General features: G+C 30.6%; 1 protein-coding gene across 14 annotated transcripts in view; it reads right to left on the bottom strand.

The window, feature by feature from the left end:
- The window catches only part of LOC127715532 (thymosin beta-like), a 49,907-nt gene that overhangs the window by 12,977 nt on the left and 16,808 nt on the right, over window positions 1-20,122 (bottom strand). For 5 of the 14 annotated variants that reach the window (XM_052221600.1, XM_052221601.1, XM_052221599.1 and 2 more), the window contains exons 3-7: window positions 11,178-11,291; window positions 9,969-10,082; window positions 5,962-6,075; window positions 1,837-1,950; window positions 85-198 (exon numbers count right to left, since the gene is read on the bottom strand). In XM_052221600.1, coding sequence (XP_052077560.1) covers window positions 85-198; window positions 1,837-1,950; window positions 5,962-6,075; window positions 9,969-10,082; window positions 11,178-11,291 — 570 coding nt within the window. The remainder of the gene's footprint in view (window positions 1-84; window positions 199-1,836; window positions 1,951-5,961; window positions 6,076-9,968; window positions 10,083-11,177; window positions 11,292-20,122) is intronic. The other 9 variants (XM_052221609.1, XM_052221607.1, XM_052221605.1 and 6 more) reach the window with 8 other exon arrangements.

Here is a 20,122-nt window from a genome sequence, read left to right as displayed (position 1 = left end):
AGAGTTAATAAATAATGATCTACTGTTGTTTGAGGCTAAGCAAATTTTCCATGATACAGCAGTGAAGCATATGATCATGGTTACCTTCAGTACTCGGTAAGGGATTCTTCACTTCAGTTTGTGAATGTCTTAATTTTGATTTATTAAAATCACCAATTGAGTGTCTCATTTCACATTCTCTTTTTTCTTGCTCAATTGCTACAAAATTAAATATTTAAGACATACAACTATCTGGTTAATTTGTAACACATACACAGGCTCTGAAACATGCAATTAGTAAACTGTCCATAGTGCACACAAAAACTTTTTTTTTTAAGTAATTCCTTTGGACATGACCAATCAGCATCAGAATCATCAAAATTGGTGTAAGAGAGATAACTCTAATTGCACAAATTAATTTTTCTTTTTTTTAAGCACAATTTGAAATAAATATACCTGTAAGTTTACAACAAACCTGTCAAAAGCATACAGTATAACAAAGATATTTAAAGAGTCAAATATGCCATTTTATAAAATATAGTATCAGATATTTCACAAATTGCTTTGTAAAATAAAAATGCAATATTTGCTGATACATGTATTCCCTAAACAGGGAATTGTTTGAATCTGGAATAATTTTGAATTCTGGAAAATTAATAAGAAATGTATGATGAAAACTAATCAAACTAAATAGGGGCTAAGGGGTGTTAGTTAGTTCATACTGAAATAAAAGTGAAAGTAAAATTAACCTTTGTCATGGGTGCATGGCTAACCCTATTTAGTTGGGTTAGTTTTCATCATACTTTTCTTATCAGTTTTCCAGAATTCAAAATTATTGCAGATTTAAATAATTCCTTGTTCTCTTTACAAATATACCAAAAAAGTAGAGCATTCTCAATTAGTTAAAATTATTGCATCTTGACTGATATTGCATTCTATACTTTGCCCTTAAAGTTTGGTACACACTAGAGAGGTTCAGAGAAAACAATATTTGCATGCAAGCAAACAAGGGATAAAGAAGACGATGAAATTGACATTGTGTCCTTCTGACATCAGAGCTGAAGTATCATCAATATTACTGAAATATTTGGTTTTATACTATAAAGTGTTATTGTAATATTATTGATTAATATTGTTCCTAATAGTACTTTCATATACTGCTCAGGACAATAATTCACAATATTAGTGCAATAACCCTACATCATCAGCTCTGTCCTTTCCCCCTGAATATAGAGCCAGAAGAATGTATTCAACTATGTTGTCATATAACTATATGGAACAATTTCCTTTTTAGCAATCAATTTCATGCATAGATAAGAGTAAAATATGAATGCGAGAAGAAACAAAGGAAAATTCAGTTGCTTTTATTTCAACTTTAAATGGAAGTACATTATACTAGCAGAGTAAATGGCTTATATATCATTAAAAAAGGTTTAAACAGTGGAGACTGAAAAGAAAGTAATTGCAAAATTGAGACTCAAACTACACTGCAGGTTATTCTTTTAGGTCTGAATTTTGTAAAAAAAAAAAAAAAAAAAAATGCATTACAGCACAAAATAGAAAAATAAATATCTGTGTTTAGTAGAAAAAAATTTACATTATTCAATTTATAACAATAAACTACTGTTGTTTTGTAAACTGACCTTTTATGTCAGAAACAAGCAATATTTTGAAGAAATTTTATCTATTATCACATTCACAATTACACAATCTTTAATTTCAGATGTTCATGAAGTTATAGGTTGACTTCTAAGTAGGGAAATGTCTGGTATCATCTAAGTTATTGTAACCTGCAATGCAATTATTTTAGATGACAAAGTTCGACTTCAGAATTTCCAATTGGCATGCTCTTTTTACCGTCTTTATCAGGTAGAGTATTTTTTTCTTCTGTATTTGCTCGTTTCAATTTCTTTTTATTAAAATCTTCTATAGACTTTTTACGATACCTTTCAGCTTTTTCTGCATCAATTGCTATTTTTTATAACAGAAAATTACACCTTATTTGAAATTATCATTTGTTTAATTTGAATTACAACTTTAAGAATCACTCATACTTTAAGGAAACTACCAAAGCTACACACACACTATCTACACAAAGGTTACAACATTCAAAACATTGACGGGTGGAGTTATCAAGAAACATTACATCAAACAATCAAATAAACTATGTATTCATTAAATATATATTTATCAATTAAATCATAGCATTAATGCAAACAAGTGCACAAACCAAACACACAAACATGCATTTATATAAACATCACTCCATTCTAATCTACAAGATAAATTCTCCTTACACACTTCTACTTTGTAAGCTATTAGTCAAAATTTCAAACTATAATTTTGATACCTAAATGTAATAGGTGCAAACATATATATATATATATAAAGTGCCTAGAAAATCAACCTAACAATGTTAGAGTAGATTTGATTCTTTACTTCTATATATATATATATATCTTTAAAGAATTTAATTACTTGCAAGTCAAGAGAGTAAAATTATCTCTGACTATATAGGTAATAATTAATCTAACTTTTATATCAAAAACTTTAGGAATTTTAAAGTGGCTCCAAAACCAAACTCAAATAGACAAATATGGCTTTTGTTTAAACTTTAGGCCAACCTTAAAAATATGTTTGTTTGCAGTTTTCCGACTGTACCTTCAGACTGAAGGGTCGGTAGGTAGGAAAAATATTTTATTTTATCAGCCAAAATGAAGTTTAAACAAGCAGTTACACAAACCAAGTTTCTTGTGAAGAAATTTCTTTTAAAACAACAAACACTGAAAACCAACATGAAATGAACAGGCATTTTCAGATAAAAACTTTTCAACCAAAATTGAAACTATAACATGGTGTGATTATCCAATTTATGACATTATTGAATACTAGTACTGGAACACTTATAAGATCTTATAAACAAAGAATGACTAGAATTGATTTAAAGAAATTGTTCACTGACATATGCTTCTTTACTAGAAAGTTTTCATGAGTAGAGTATTTTCATTAGGAAAATGTAGATATCAAAGATTCATAAGACAATGTAAGAGTGTTATCAATAAAAAAATTAACCATTGAATCTTTCTCAATTAAAAAAAAAAGGAAACTTGAAAAATATATTTGCCATCTGACTGTTTTCATAAATCTAACAATATTTAATTATATGTAATAAGGTTATATTTTGAAAGATATGTTGATGTGATCAGGCTTTAATTAAAACCAAAAAAAATCTTAGACTTCAGGGTGAAATCAATAGCACCCCTTTAAAAGTAAATGGTCTGTACTGAAATGTTTTGACTGCATAAAAAATTGGCAGCATAGCTCCTAAGGACATGTTTTAATTCAATTCACACAAGCCACACTGTTTGAGTATATTTAATATTGTAAGAGGGAGAAGAATTGCAATGAGTGGGGTAGCTCCCCTTATCCTAAAGGAGCATACTCATTGCAATAGAAGATAGATTTAACATAGAAAAAGTATATTTATTTTTACAAGCCAACCATTAATTTTCTTTACATCTTTGTGTAGTTTCTGTGGCTTCTTATAGATTTGGCATTGTCTATCGATTATAAATTTCAAATGCGCACTTCCTGGCGTGTTTACAGGTATCCATGAAGTCATGGAGAAGTGGTTTCATCCTTGTTGTCTTCACAACGTTTTATAGAAACTATGGCATACTTCAGGCTGCTGTCAAATTGTTTAACCACTGATATTGGTTCCATAAAGTCAGGCTCAAGAGATTCTGTACCCGATCTGTTTGAGATGGAAATGGTTATCGTGTCGGTTTTATGAATATCCGCTGCATCATGCGTTCTCAAATCGTCAATGATATCTGTCTGAATCTGTATAAACAGTTTACTATTAAACTTTTTTGGTTGTTATTTGTTTTAAAATTGACAGAAAACGACAGCGCAAAGTACTCCTCCATGTCTTCATCGATACCTGTAAACAATCTCCATGTGTAGCCTGGCATCCTGACCCAATCTAATACTTCGTCGATAGGTCTTCTGTCAAGCAGTTGGCCAGGATCCCAGGCTATCTCCATGTGCTTTATTATTAAACGGTCCCATGTACGCTTGACAAGAAGGTAAGAAAAACCGAACTTGAAACGTGTAATCGACCCAGACTTTAAATCAATTCCGGAAACGACCAGAAGTACTGGATTGGGTCAATAGAAAAATAAAAATAATTATTTCAAATTAAAAGCAATAAAATTTTCACAGTCAGGCGGATTTTCGAGGGTCGGTCGGTAAACTGCAAACAAACAATATTTTTATTTAAGCCCTAAAGACAATTAAAACTAGCGAAATAGTTTTATCAGAATCAAGATTCAATCATTAAGATGGATTTCTTATGAATGATTTACTGAAGGATGTATTAGAGAAGAGAAAAATATAACTTATAGAAGAGGTTTAAGTTTCTATGCAACATTGGGATCTGTACTTCCTCATCTTATGAAATATAATCTCTTTAAACCAGGTATTTTATTGAAATCCTAATCTTCCTTGTATGAGACAATAGTATTTAGAAAAAAAATCTTTTTTACATAAATGTAAATAAAGTACATGTATCAGTTTATAAAATTGTAAATGTTTACCAAAGAAGTTTTGCTGGTAGACAGAAAACAGTCAATTTTTGCTGATATGTATGCTAAACCAAAATCATTCAGTCAGAATAGTGAACACAGATATTCTTTCTGGTAATTAAGTTCTGGGGTTAACTTTTATGGTCAAACAATAAGGTTTAATAGTGGAGGTAATTTTTACTTTTATAGTTTATTGAAGAGACTTGGACCTAGTTAACTTGTTTTTAACTCCCTCTCTTAGTAATTTTTCTGTTTTTTTTAGTCAAGTTTCTTTTCAAATTAAAATGATAGAATAAGATTTCAAACTTTCAGAAGAAACACAGATATTTTTCAACAGCACACACAAAGCTCCTCCAGTCTGCCCCTCTATGTTGATCTGAAACTATTAGCTCCAGGGGCTTTCATTAAAAATATGAAAAGCTTACTACCAAAGGCTTGTCATTAATAGTTGTCAAACTGTATAAAAGTATCAAATAATATTTTGAAAGTAAAAAAATAACAAAGAAGTTGTTTATGTATTAGCTAAATTCCTTTGTAGAAACTTAAAGAGTGATAATAATATTTTGTAAAAAAAAATATAATAAAGAAACTCTTTATAATATTTTTAAATTACTCAATTTAAATGCATTTGTCGAAACTAATGGCTGTTTGAAAGTTCTAGCTATGAGTGTTGTTAAAAATAAGATTAATCAAGAAAAAAATCTGAATGCAACAAAAATTCAAGTGTTTCACATTTATTTACCAGTTGATTGAGTTCACTAGATCTGTAACTTGTATATTGTACTTTTGTGAGTGTCAATTACAACGTCCTTAGTCCTTATATACATATAGCTATACCACGGGAAAACTGGGTAACAATTCACAATAGGGAAGGTTTTATTCAAAGAAAGCAGGAAGATTTATGCAGACAAAGTTTCGTTCATATTTAATATTGTGTAAAATAAAGGGTAACAAATATTTGGCTTGATGAATTGAGTCACTATTACACCCTTTTAAGTATTTAGATATGTTCAACCCTTATTTAGACAAGTTAAAAATGGTTTAATGGTGGAATAATCTCTGAGGGAATTTTTCAATATTACTGATTGAAGACAAATCAATTATACACCTAATAAATTTTCCTTAATTCCACTTTCACTTTTATTGCAAAAATTGATAATTATTGTCCTTGTTAAGCAGGAATAATTACACCGAGACATGAAATCTATCGAGAAACGGAAATTTTAATTCTATTAATCACAAGATTGCCTTCAAGGTGTTTTTGTAATTTTTTCCATTGTGTGAATAAAGTGCAGACAACTCCTGTACATTATGTATCAAATATTGGTTCCTACATGATTATAACAAAAATACTCCTTACTTGACAATAGTTTAACAAAATGTCAGTGTAATATACCTGAAGGATCTGGTAATGGGTTCTTTTCTTGTGTTTCGGTGTGTTTCAATTTACCAGCATCAAATCCTTCAATACCAGACATTAACTCTTGTTCTGTTTTCTCCTGAGCAATCACTGAAACAAACAAAAGATACCTAACATGAAACAGGTATTCATTTATCATTATAAAGTGATTTTGTTGGGTTTTACATTCATGTTATGTTACCATCCAAATTTGAACATTTAATCATGGTATTCAAATTCCTGTCCTACTGTAACCCTGGTCAGTGTGAGATTCAAACTATTAATATATCACACTATTCGCTAGTTACTGTCATAGGTTGTTTATCCTGGGTACCCTGGCTTCTTTAAACAATAAAGCTGTCCAGAAAAATTCCATCAAATCCCTTCGTAAGCAATTTCTATTTCTCAATATATATTATATACATGTATCTAAAAAGTGTAAAACACCAAATTTAAGTCCAAAGATATTTTATTTAATAAATAAAACTGCCTAATTTAAAATAATGTCTTATTCTTTACTGAAATCTTTAATATAATATATTTTTTGGTCAAGAGTTAGAGCCGTAGTTTTTGGTGTTGACTATCTTTTTTTACACTGATTCAGGACCTTTGTAACAATGACCATTATCTATATACATATCATCTGATACACAAATATCTCATACAGAGTTACAGCTGTTAGTCATTAACCAAAAAAAAAGAAGAAAATTCACCAATGTATGGTTCCTTTTATTATGAAATAGATGAATTCCTATTTTCAGTATACTGCATAATTTAAACAATCATATCCATAAGTAACTTCCTTCTAAAATTGATTTAGTAATCAATGATTACCTCAGATTGTGTGGATAACAATAAGTAAAAAAGATCCAGGATTCCCTGAAGTAGGCAGAAATATTCATTGTTACCTTATTTTACAAGCAAAACAATTATTAAAATGGAGTATTCTTCTGTACATTATTGTTTTCAGAGGAAGATGAGCCATGGGAGATGACTGCAGATTATCCATTTGTTTAAATAAAAAGTTTATACAACAGTAAGTGGAATGATGGCTCATGGTGATTTTTTGTTCATGAAATTGATACATTGAGTTTTAGAAAAAAAAATAGGACATTATCCTTATAAATTGAAAGATGGGATATTGTCCATTTGAAGAAGAAATTATATGCATTTCTATGGAATATTTTACATTTGGGAATATTCATGTTATATTCTCTTTATGCTTCATCATTAAATTTCCTGATACATTTACCACTGGTGGCACTGGATGTTAAGCAACCATCAATCAATCAATATTTTACAGATAATAGAAAGATATGGGGTAAAGGTACATGAGAAAATAACCCATCAAAAGACAAAGAAAGGACAATCATGTGAAAGAGACAAAAGGACCATCACATGAAAGGGACAGTCATTCTATTGCTGTTTTTCATCTTGAAAGTTGTACAACAGTCTTCAACTGTGTTTTTGTTTTTGTCAATATGTATAGTCCAATCTGTATAACTTCTCGTCCATTTCTCACTTGTTTTAAGTTGGAAAGTCCAGTGACATGGATCAATTCTGTAAAGGCTATTACAGCCTTATAAAATGTATAAGGTTTTGTATAAGATACACCCATTGGAGCCTTAGCCTAATTTGGTGTATCTTATTTACACTATGATATTATGATCAATGATGTCAAAATGATAGATTTCAAAAATTTAAGAAGGGTCCTTAAGCAATTTGACCTTATATGTGGTATAACATTTAATGGCATCATGGTGTAATAGAGTATATAGGAGGCTTTAGGCTTAAAAAATTGGCACTCATATGACAAATTTATACATGTTCATACACTAACTATAGCACTTTATACATATAACATTATCCATATGACAAGTTCACACAAGTTCATACCCCAAACATAACACTTTTACATATATTATCCATTGTAATAAACTATTATTGTTTCATCTATCTCTTGATTATATTTACATGATGATAAAAGTCTATTTACATAAATGAGATATAAACAATATCCTTCTCTAAATCAAAAGTAAATAAATTCTGATATTATCTATATTTGATGAGATTTCTGACCCACTTTCTTCCAGTAGTAAACTTAGTTTTAACAACACATACTCTAACAGAATTGTTAGAGATTTCATTACAAAAAAACAGCATCCTTTTATAGATGTTTTTGGGCATTTTTTTATGAATGAAATTCTGTACACCCTTAAAAATAATCTTGAGTACGACCTTTTCTAATCCTGAATATGAATCAGATGATCCCATTTCAAAAGTTTAATGTTTGTGTGGGTTTCTGCTCTAGTTCTGAAATCAGATAACTGATTCAAGTCATCACTGATATCATATGAACAAGTGGCTCCAAGAGCCTGTATCACTTGCATGACTTTTTATATAAAACTGATACAATGTAACAAGAATATTTGTGTATAATGAGAACGTGTGTGGGCCAAAATCTTGTCTTACTGATCTTTTTTGCCTGACAGGTTTATTTTATCTAGTCAATTACAGCTTTAAAGATTAAAGACAAAAATGAAAAAATATGGATTAACATTTAATACACTGATTTAGGGGCAGCAAACCCAGTTTAAAAAGTCAATCAACAATTTCAATCATATTTGAAGATCTTTGTCTTACTTTGTTTATCAGTTTTGTAGTAAATAATTTTACTTTACATATACTGTCATAACTGTAGTGAGTAGTTTCACGAAAAATGAAGTAAAAAATCATTAAGAACTCCTATAAAGAGTTATCTGGAAGTTTTTGTCATTGGGCAGTTCAACATTTTTATATTTTCTCAAATCTATTCCGGTTTCCAGATGACAAAGGGAGAATACCATTTTACCCATATGTTCTAATTAAAGCCATAGCTGCCATTTTGGATGGCAGGCTGGATCAACTTAAAAACATTTTTAAAACTAGAAACCTTAAAGAAAAGGGGAAGATTTTTGTTAAAGTTAAGACAACAAACAGACACCAAATGATGGCAAAAGCACACACTAACCCTTTGGGCAGGGTAGCTTTAAAAAATGACTACAAATTATATGTGTAGATTGAAATTCCCATAGCTATTCTGTTAATTTCTTAGCATCTAAAACAATGTCAACCAGAAGTTTTTTTCTTTTTTCAAAAACTTTTACTTTAAATGTGTGAATAACATAACATTTCTTTGAAACTGACTTATGAGTAACGGAATAGATGCTCATGAGTAATTAAATATACTATGGGAAAAAATCTCAAATTTAAATTGAGAGTGCAAAAACACTCCTAAAGACAAATCATCATTGACGTATGTATATTTATATCCCTTATGGATCCCCACCCACACCTGTTGTCACAAATAATCCAGGTAAAACAATAGCATGACAAGATTAATCAACTGATAACCACCTTGTCCTATTGTTTTTTGGCTTATCATCTACATTTTTATCATTATTTGATTAATTTATATTCAAATGGCACTGACATCTCCAAAGAGGAAATATTGTACAATTTGAAACAAGTACATTGTATCACATCTTCCTGACCAAGGTGATTTGCATGATTAGAAGGTGAATCACTAGTCTATACATAAAGGATAAGGTAATTACATATTTGGACCACAATAACATCACCAAGGATCACATAAAGTTAAAATGAGTAAACTCAAACCAATGATCTACGTCTTCTAAGCTTATGCAATACCATGGTACGTGGCCCTGTGACAATTTGTTGTCTGTGATTTTTCTAAAGACAACAAATATACTTTTTTCTTTCTTGTATTTAATTTAGATTTATACCTTGTTTTTGTCTATTCTGTGTCTAGACAAGTCAAATCGACTGATTCATACATATGGTTGTATTTGGGAAGACATGACTTTAAATGTTATTTATCATCCGTAACATTCTAAATGCTGAGGTAACTAAACAGATGTTTCATTTTTGAAATGATCCATAATAAGTGTAATGTTGTTTTTTGTTGCCTATAGCTGATTCCACACATGATAAATAATACATACTCTGTGGGCCTGGTAATATTATCTTTTCATGAAGCTGTATAGGGTTGAGCTCAATTTTAGTAAAGCTGCTAATACTGCTCAGGTGATCATATCTCAATCTTTCTTCTGCTAGCACTAAGGTATAAAAAGCCATGCATAATATATATAAGCAAGCTAATATATATTGGATATACGACATAACATACATGCAACAAATGGCAAGCTTTACAAAAATTAAAAGACTGTAAAGAATTAAATATTTTTAAGTTCCTATTCGATAAAAAATTGTATGACTTCTATTTATCCTGAGTGTACTCTACTTTCAAAAGTTCATCTGAATATAGACTCTGAAGTCAGGATATCACTTATATCAGACTACCCTCAAGATAAATCATAGTCATATGAATTTTCATGCAATGGGGACAGAACTTAAGATTCATGTCAGAACTCATCAATTTAGCAGCACCAGATAAACAAACAATATCCTTGCACCTACACATAGTCAAAATCAAAACATTTGCCTGACTTCAATACTATGCCATAAATTTTGTTTTAAAGATGTCTTTTACATTTCACATTTTATATACCAATTTTTATGAGATATTTAGTCAATAAGTTGAGCAGTTTAATGACTTTCACACATATCAGCCATTAAGAAATCACTTAGCTAAATTGACATTTTTCCATAGGTAAAATACTTCCTGTGATTGACAAATTTTTTAAAGCTTTATACAAATGTATATACATAAAAAGAACAAGGTTTTTTCTCATGAAAGAAGAAATTAAAGCTGATACTGTGGATTCATTTATTTTCGTGGGTATCAATTTTCGTGGATTGAGGAACACTTGCATTTTCGTGGATATTTGCTTTCGTGGTTTTGCCAATCTCTGCATACAAAGCCAAATTGACATTTGTAATTCGTTGAACATTTGAATTCGTGGTTCACCTGTACCCACGAAACCCACGAAAATTGGTATCCAACGAATAATAATGAATCCACAGTATTGCAAATATTGAAAGCTACGTTTTTGTAAATTTTTTAACACAAAAATGAATTCCAAAGATAACCATCATGTGTTCAATTAAAAATTTACACCCCTAACAGGCATGTATTATCTGGTAAAAGCTTAAGCTGTATTCATTCATGACTACATTGTGCACTAATCTTAAAACAAAGGAACAGATAAAGGATAAAACAACATACAGGGATACAACATGAGTTAACTCACTGTTAGTATCTGGCAGTATTTTACGCTCTTTAGTAGAAGTGTGGTGGAGATTTGTCGGATCAAATTCCTCCAGGTTATGTATAAAATTCTCATGATCCTTCACCTGCTGTAAATCTAAAATAGCATGCAGAGAAATGTGCATAGTATCATATTAAATCATGCAAAATACAGTTGAATATTGATCAATTATTGTGAAGATTGAAGTATAAGAAATGCTGCAAGCTGATAGCACCAATCCCTATTTGATGAATAGCTTCTACCATATATTTAATATCATTCTGTAACTTTTTATTATGAATAGATTCAATGATGCTAAGAATTCAACAAGGATATATTATTATATCTGTCCATCATTTCAAACTTTAAGTATAACTCTGAATTTACTCAAAAAGCTTTAGCTTACTTTAGTGTTTGAGTTATTTAACTGGGACTTTAAAAAGAGAATGATAAGACCATTTTGTGGGCCCCTGGATTTTTAAATTCATAAAGTATGAAAATTGACCAAAAAACAATTGTCAATAATATAGTCATACATGATTGCTTAGGGCAATCAAACTTTATGTGTTTAAGGGGAGTCTCATTAGGGGGGTCTGATCCCACATCCCATTTATCATTGTAATAATAGCACTTGTAACTTCATGTGTTCCGCTCAACTTTGTTTCCCGTTTTCACGCAAAATAATTTGTGACTTTTACATGTCACACTTACAATCCCGGATCACGCTTAGACCCCAATATGACCCACTTAAAGGAAATACTACTGAAACAGCAGAACCAGGGATTGTCTCATTTTAAGATCTTTCCATTATCACATTGTATTAAGATGTGAGCAACAGCCTTACCCAAAACATGTTTGTCACAGGACATCTTGTAAAAAGATATTGATGGGGGGAAATATCTCTAGCATAAAAGCTGTTGTTCATAATAAATTTAACCAAACACTTTGTAAAATAGACATATTTTGGGCCAATTATGACATGTTTATGACATCACAGTGAAAACATCAAATTTATTTGCATGCGCTTTAGAAACAGGAAGAAAGAAAGGTTTGCCATGCTATTCTCCTGTTTTTTCTTTGGTAGGAATAAATCATATTTCATTTGGACGATCCACACATATATTGTTTTTCCTACTAAAATATTTCATTTTCAAACTATCAAAAAGGTTACGGTACAGTGCTTAATCAAATAATATGATTGAACAGGACTTCCAAATGACACCAAAGCAAACTGTGATGGGCCATAATGTGAATATTACTGTTTGATCATAATTTAAGAGGGAAGAATAGCCTTTTTCATCAAGTGTCTTTTTGCTAGTGTTAGCATTAGCATCTTTCTTGAGGATCTTGCATTTTTAACCTATCATCAAACACCCTAAATGTTATATATATCATTTTCTACAGCTATTCTAAAACAGTAAGTTCAATCGAAGTTGTTAGTTTGATTGACAACTTTGTTAAGTTTTCTCCAGAATTAAATTGACACATTAAGATTCTGACTGAAACTTGACTGGACAAATGATATAAACCATGTATCAATTTTAACACAATGAACAAACTTCCTTACAAACTTGACAAGCAAATGAACAAAGTTTTTGTTGAAAATACTATTGTAAAAGATCTCTAATTAAAACAATGTTTGTGCAATAAGATTTAACTGTACATTATGTATACCTTTACCACTTTTCCTTAAGACAAAAAAGTACAAGACAAATTGCATGGTTCTACAAACATGATTTACTGAGATCAATTTTTTGTGAACCCTTTCTTCAATTGAATACTTTCTGAACTAGCCATGCAAATAATTGAACTTAATTGATTTAGCCTGAGGCTTGTCATTGACATGTCTTATTCAAAACATCAAAATGCATACATTCCTGATTTGATCTTGACATTTGTGTTACTTTGTGTGTTAGTCTTCACCAGTACATGTACTTCAATAAGATGGAAGCTGTATCTTTAGATGTTCTAGAATCTAGGTCCCCCTTTCCCATAAAAAAATAATAGTAATTTTGTATTGATCAGTTCAAATAAAAATAAACTGCTTCGCTGAGCGCAGCTAAATGCGCCCGCAGAAGTCCAACCCTTAACAGTTGGGGCAAAAATGGACACAATATTCAAGCTTGATTCAGGTCTGAATTTGGATTGTAAGTAAATATTTGACATATTATAGGTTTCTGAATAAAGGTAGTCAAAGAACTTGAAATTGGTTATATGAATTGAATTTATATGCAATTAAAGATTTCTTGCTGTTGTGCAATACTTAGTAAATCTGTTGTCATACTATAAACAAATAAAGTTCAATTAATTCTCAATGTCATATTAGAAATTTATGAAAATAAAAAGGGAGCTTACATCAATAGATATAAACAATTCACCAAAGTTTCATGAGAATTGGTGACAGCATTTTTGAGTTATTGTCCGAAAACTGGAAAATCACCCCTTTTTTTAATGAATAAAACCCCATAACTCAGAAATGTTCGATGTAAAATTTATTAAATTCTAAAGGGAGCTTACATCAATACATACAAACAATTCACCAAAGTTTCATAAGAATTGCTGAAAGCATTTTTGAGTTTTTGTCCGAAAACTGGAAAATCCCCCTTTTTTTTATGAATAAAACCCTGTAACTCGGAAACGTAAAATCTTAAATTTATAAAAATCGAAAGGGAGCTCATGTCAATAGATATAAACAATTCACCACAATTTCTTGCAAGTTAGTGAAAGCATTCTTGACTTATTGTCCGAAAACTGGAAAATCCCCCTTTTTTTAATGAATAAAACCCCATAACTCAGAAACGTAAAATCTAAATTTCATAAAAAACGAAAGGGAGCTCACGTCAATAGATATAAACAATTCACCAAAGTTTTATGCAAATTGGTTAAAGCATTTTTGAGTTAATGTCCGACATGTTGACAACGGACAGACGGACAACGGTATACCATAATACGTCCCGTAAACGGGCGTATAATAAGAATCAGTGCTTAAACATGGAAACATGTAACGTAAAAATATATACGAGACCAAAAAAATTATGATAGGTGAACCAGAAAAGTTTAAACATTTTGTAAACTTAATCTTTCAACATATCTTAATACAACAAAAATATTCAAATAAATTTCTTTCAAGTGACAAATAATCCTCATCATTCAGATGTTTAATCAATAGATTGAGACCATGTCTACTGCCAGGAGGAGTGTGGTACAATGACCTTTTCATGATCTCAACCATACAGCTGTTTCAAAATTATTCTAACTCTTTTTCTTCAATATTTCATTTTGTTTATGAATTATAAAAAGTGTTGATTGTAATATCTTAAAGAAGTATCAACAAAAGTTCAAGTTGAACTGTAGGATAAAGATACAAATTTCATTTTACAAGGATATCCAATATCAGTTAACACAGTGCAATTCTACATCTGCAAAATCTCTGGATTTCAACCTCAAGTCTAATGACATTCAAGACCTGTTCTAATATACAAGATTTTACTTAATTTATAAATCTTAGCTTCAGATGCAAAAAATCTCCAAATACCTTTGGAACTAGTCCAACCCAAATTTAGAGGAACTGTGGACAAGCTAACACAATGATAACCTTGCCCAAACATAAAGCAACGGTAAAGTGATCTGCTTCGGGACCACAGGGTTGTCTTTTCCTATATGAAGGTATATACATATGTGCCGCTGGAATGGGTCCCTTTTTTGATACGTCAAATATATCAATGGGGTGCAATTTTACCGAGGAAATATATCAATAGGTAGTAATAGACCAATTGTGATATATCAATGGGTCATAATTTTTCAGTTTGTTGTGCAACGATCTTCACTGAATTCGCTATGAAATATATGTATAGGTAAGGATTTCACAGTTATTCAATATATGAATGGGGGGGTGTTTTTTAAATCCCAGCTGCACAACTGTACCCAAAATCCCATGTTGAGACCCCCCAAAAAACAAATTGAAAAAATTGAAAGTAAACAATGGTATGATACAGTTTACATTCTAAAATATTTTCAATAAATTTTAATAAGTTACAGTCTTGTTGGTACTTATATTTTGGCATAACACAAGGCCATTTTTTTCTCTGACTGTTTATAACATCTTTACACTTAATCCATTGGATGTGTACTGATTGATATCATGATTTTTTTTATTAGATGTTAATGGCTTTGAATTAGTTTTTAGTAAATTAATGCAACTACTCTTAACTCTGTACTTGGTATTTTTTAGTCTTTTAATGAGTTATGTTTTGTGCTTTGTATCAACCTGATGAGTCAATCCTCTTATGTTGTGCTGTTACACCACTGCCCCAGGTTAAAAGGGGTTGGGAACACAAACATATTTAACCCTGCCACATTCTGTATGTGCCTGTCCCCAGTCAGGAGCCTGTGATTCAGAGGTGATTTGTCGTGTGTTGCTGTATATCATATATATTGTTTTACGTTTATTGTTTGGTACATAAATCAGGCTGTTGGTTTTGTCCTTTGAATTGTTTGCTTGCTATGCGGTTTGGCTCATTGATGAAGGCCAAATGGTGACCTATAGTTGCTCACTTCTACTTCATTTGGTCTCTGGTGGATAGTTGTCTCATGGGTAATCGTACCTCATCTCCTTATTCTTTTATTAAAAGGAGTTGCAGATACAGAAAGGTTACCCCAGATGAAGCAATGGCAAATTCCATCATTTGCTCAAGTAAACTCGAAAACATAGCAGGGAGTATAATAATGAGTGATTTGACTAATAGTATATGAAAATATTGTCAAGTGTAATTACATGAGACCACATGTATACATGCAAGTTAAACATTTCTCTGGTTACATTTGAAGGTGCTTAAGTTTTCCCAATCTTTACTCTACTTATCATGTATGCCTAGGAGTACAAGTCCTTGTTCTGATTAGGGGTTTGAAAATATTAATTCTGTAAAATAAATAGGCTTTAAAAAAGACTAACTACAAATGACATCCTACCCACTTATGTTTGTTCAAAAATTAACAAGTGTGTATTATTTACTTATCATCAGGAAAGGATACTTCACCTCAAGTTAATAGTTTAAAACATTTTAAGTGAAATGTATTGCTACTATGCAATCTATATAAGCAAAAAAAAAATACTTTCAACCCGTGCAAACACTTGAGAAATAAAAACATTGCAGACTTTTATTTGCTGTATACGTGGGATTGAATTTCCATATTTTTTTTTAATTCTAAAGCAAATGACAAATTTTACTGTTTACTCATCAGAAAATGAATTATCAAATATGTTGGATGATTTTGTTACAGTATATATGGAAAACACTCAACGAGAGTGACTGAATGATGAGACCAAATTATCCCCTCATCCTGTTACCCAAAATAGATTTAAGTTTTATCTGTCATAATAGTACATGAATTTTAGAATGTATATTGTACTCATCCTTACCGAATGCTTAGTATCACTGAAAGTTTACTAAACTAATTTCTCCCTACTGTAAGGTTTTTTTTTTAAATAATGATGTCATGTAAGTTTTTGAAAACTCTGTGTTTCCTAGGCACAAATTTTGTTTATTAAATGTTACAAAATTCTCGGATTTTGACCTAATGTTTAGTTAGTGTAAATGTTAATGATTCATACGAAAATTCTACAAAAATTGTACTTTTCATTTTCTCACATGTTAATTCATCAAATTAAAACACTTTTTGTCTTGAAATAATTGACTTCAATATTTGGGGCCAAATAAGGCCTTTACCTACCCCTTTAATCAACACGGCCAATAATTTATACAAAATTTATTCCATTTCATTTATGTTTGTGTGCACACCCAATCAATTTAACATTAATACCATCCCCAGTTTGTCCAAGGATACCAAAGCTTAATATCAAAGCAACAAAATTAGAAATATTCTGTTTGCTGAAGCAAAATAGGTATTCAAACACCTGAATGCTCATTGTTAATAGACAGCTCAAAGTTGCAAAAACTTTGAAAATAAGATAAAAAAAAAACATTTTACCATGCAGCCAGAAAGTAAATACAATATATATTCATACTAAGTAAGCTTTATGTACTATGATGGCAGATAAAACTTGAATTAATGCCTCATAACGGGAAGAGGGTATAATTTGGTCTCATCAGCCTGTCAATCTCCCCAAGTGTTATACAAGTAGGTATTATGCCAAATATAAGTAATCTTTCATCTTCTTATCAACTCATTCACCTTGAGGATGTCATGATGTCATTCTTACAATATTTCTGCCAAAATGACTATTTTCTTCCACTGTACATAGACATTTTTTTACTTTAAGGTAAACATAAACAATTCCTTCAGAATTCAAATTTTTTAGACCATAAAAAAGGTTTCTGTGTTTTATATTATATCTCTAGATATATGCATTATTCTCTTACAGGATTATTGTGCCTTGTCAATACCACCAACCACATAAATGTCAGCCAATTAAAAATAGAGCATTCCAAACATTTTTTGTTTTTAAAACATAAAATGTATAAAATTTGCAACACAAAATGTTATTATTTCAGTCAGGGTATATTCATCTAGGTGAAACAAGCCAATTTATTCAGAAAAAAATATATAACACAACCCTAAAAGGACGAAAGGCGTCAACAGAATTTGATATCTTACTGGTGGTTGTTTTGTTGTACAATTTTAACGTTTTAATAAACAAGGTCAGACATACATGTATTTGTACTACTTTATTATGCACCTCTACAAGTATTTAAAATTTACTGCTTCTTCAAGCGTGATGATATAAATAACTTTAAACAAGGTACTAGTCATAATACAAGTCAGAAATTATAAATAGTTTCTTATGTAAACAACTTACATGTGGGAACATACTTCTCTATGCAGTATGGGACTAAAAATGAATGCGAAAATAAGTTTTAAATATAAACCTTGCTTTGGTAGGGAGGACATGGGTAAAGGATATGATGGTTATTAACAAGACAGCATTCACAAGTCCTACTGAAATATTATTCAAAGGAATAGCACCCATTGCTGTTATTCATTTTGTCCCTACTCTGTTACATCTTCATGTGCATGTGCTGGAACAAACCCTTGAGGTCATTAAAATTTCCTGTACGATTATCATACTCAAGACTAAAAAATCAACCAACCAAAAAACTGGATTTTATATTTCCAGCGCAAATGCTGTACTCCCAGTACCAAGTAAAGTTTTATAACCAAAAGGCCTGGTCTGTGGATGTCTCTTGTTACATGTGTATTCTCATAGGCTTTTATTGTTAGTTGAGGGATTTTACAAGTGTTGATGGCTAATTTTTGCTGCCTAATTGACATCTATACCTTTTATCTCTTTATATGAATATAATATTGTGTGAAGATTATTCCTTAAAACTTACTTCTGTCAAATTCCTGAAAAACATGTCTATAAATGTCAACTCCATTAATATTTTATTTGTTCATCAAGCATGACTTTTTTGTTCTATTTAACCTCTCCCCGTTTTACTAGAATCCAAGATTTTCATATTTTTTGCCAACCTTGCATAATATTAACTTCCTCAAGTAACAATGTGATATTGTTAAATTAAATCTGAAATTTTTAGCCGGTCATTCTGCTCTAATCATTAACAATGTAGACGAGAGAGATATTTCCGTGTGAACAGGATTTTAAAACTTACCACATCTCTTATGTACTTAGTTTTCAGTAAGATACAACTATTAACATGATTAAGAAATTAAAAGTAAGAAATTATAAATAATCTGGTGGACAATAGCCATCTTGACATGTAAAAGGACATGGTATATATAGTAAGGCCACTTTTAAGGTCCCCTGAATTTCAAGAAAAAAAAGAAGATAAATCAGCCTTAAAAGTTGAAATAAACAAAAATAGATCTATCAATCCTTTCTCTGTTCTGTAACTAAAAGAAAAAATCCTGAAAATGTAAAGAACACAACTTTCAAAAGATCAAGCTTACTAACATGCCTTGTTTAATCTCTTAACAATTCTGATGGCATATAAAATTTAAATTTGCACAAATTTACTGCATGTTTAGCGCACGTTTTGACATTCCTTGTACAAATACAAGATAAAATGTCAATGTACTTATTTGAACCCTGTCTCACTCCTTGCAAGTGAAATTTTGTACAGATTATGTCTATTCAAGTATAACAGATACTGGTTAAGAAAAGTGTAGTAAGTTTGATTAAATATCAGACCTTGTTTACCTTGATCATTATATAATATGAAGTTAAGCAACTTTTACATTTAACACCTAGCAGTAAAAAATTACATTTATAAATAAAAGAATTATGCAGTATATTGAATTTATTCAATTTTATCTTTTCAGGCAAAACAAAAACATTTACATGTATAACTATTACTCATATTTTTACAAATAATCTAATAAATAATCAAACAGTATCAAATTTTCAAGGCTGACTCATGCTGCTATCAAAAATAACTATTCAAACTGTACTTTAAGGATGAGTGTTATTTATAGGGTATTTACTACTGTTCAGTCTACATTTTCTGGACTGTTCCCACTAAATTTCATCAGATGTACCTTAACATTAATACTAGGATTAAGTCTCATTTCAATTAATAGTTGAAAACATAGTCCAGACCATGTCCAGACCATGTCCGGACTAATTCAAGTTTTAAGGGGCTGAGTTTTCTTCAAATCATGGTTTTGATGTTACCAGTAAATGTAGCAGGCCCAGGTCTGATAGAATATTTTGCACAAAATGAAGATTCAGCACAAATCTCAAGTTTCCATCATACAAAAACATTGTGTGGGCATAAAACTTGATCCTTGAATAACTGAACCTTTCAAATAACCTCTAACCCTTATACTGTCATATACCTGTAAAGTTCATTCCCCCTAATTACTTCAGAATTTTCTTAATTTCTATCCATAATTTGCAGAAAGGAACATTAATAATTTGTCTTCTAAACTTTTTTTTTCGTTGGAGAAGTTAATCCTCTAAAAAGTAA

This window comes from Mytilus californianus, unplaced genomic scaffold, assembly GCF_021869535.1.
Source record: "Mytilus californianus isolate M0D057914Y unplaced genomic scaffold, xbMytCali1.0.p SCAF_9, whole genome shotgun sequence".
Lineage (NCBI taxonomy): Eukaryota > Metazoa > Mollusca > Bivalvia > Mytilida > Mytilidae > Mytilus > Mytilus californianus.
Note: the sequence above shows the minus strand (reverse complement) of the source record. Positions and strands in the feature narration are given on the sequence as shown.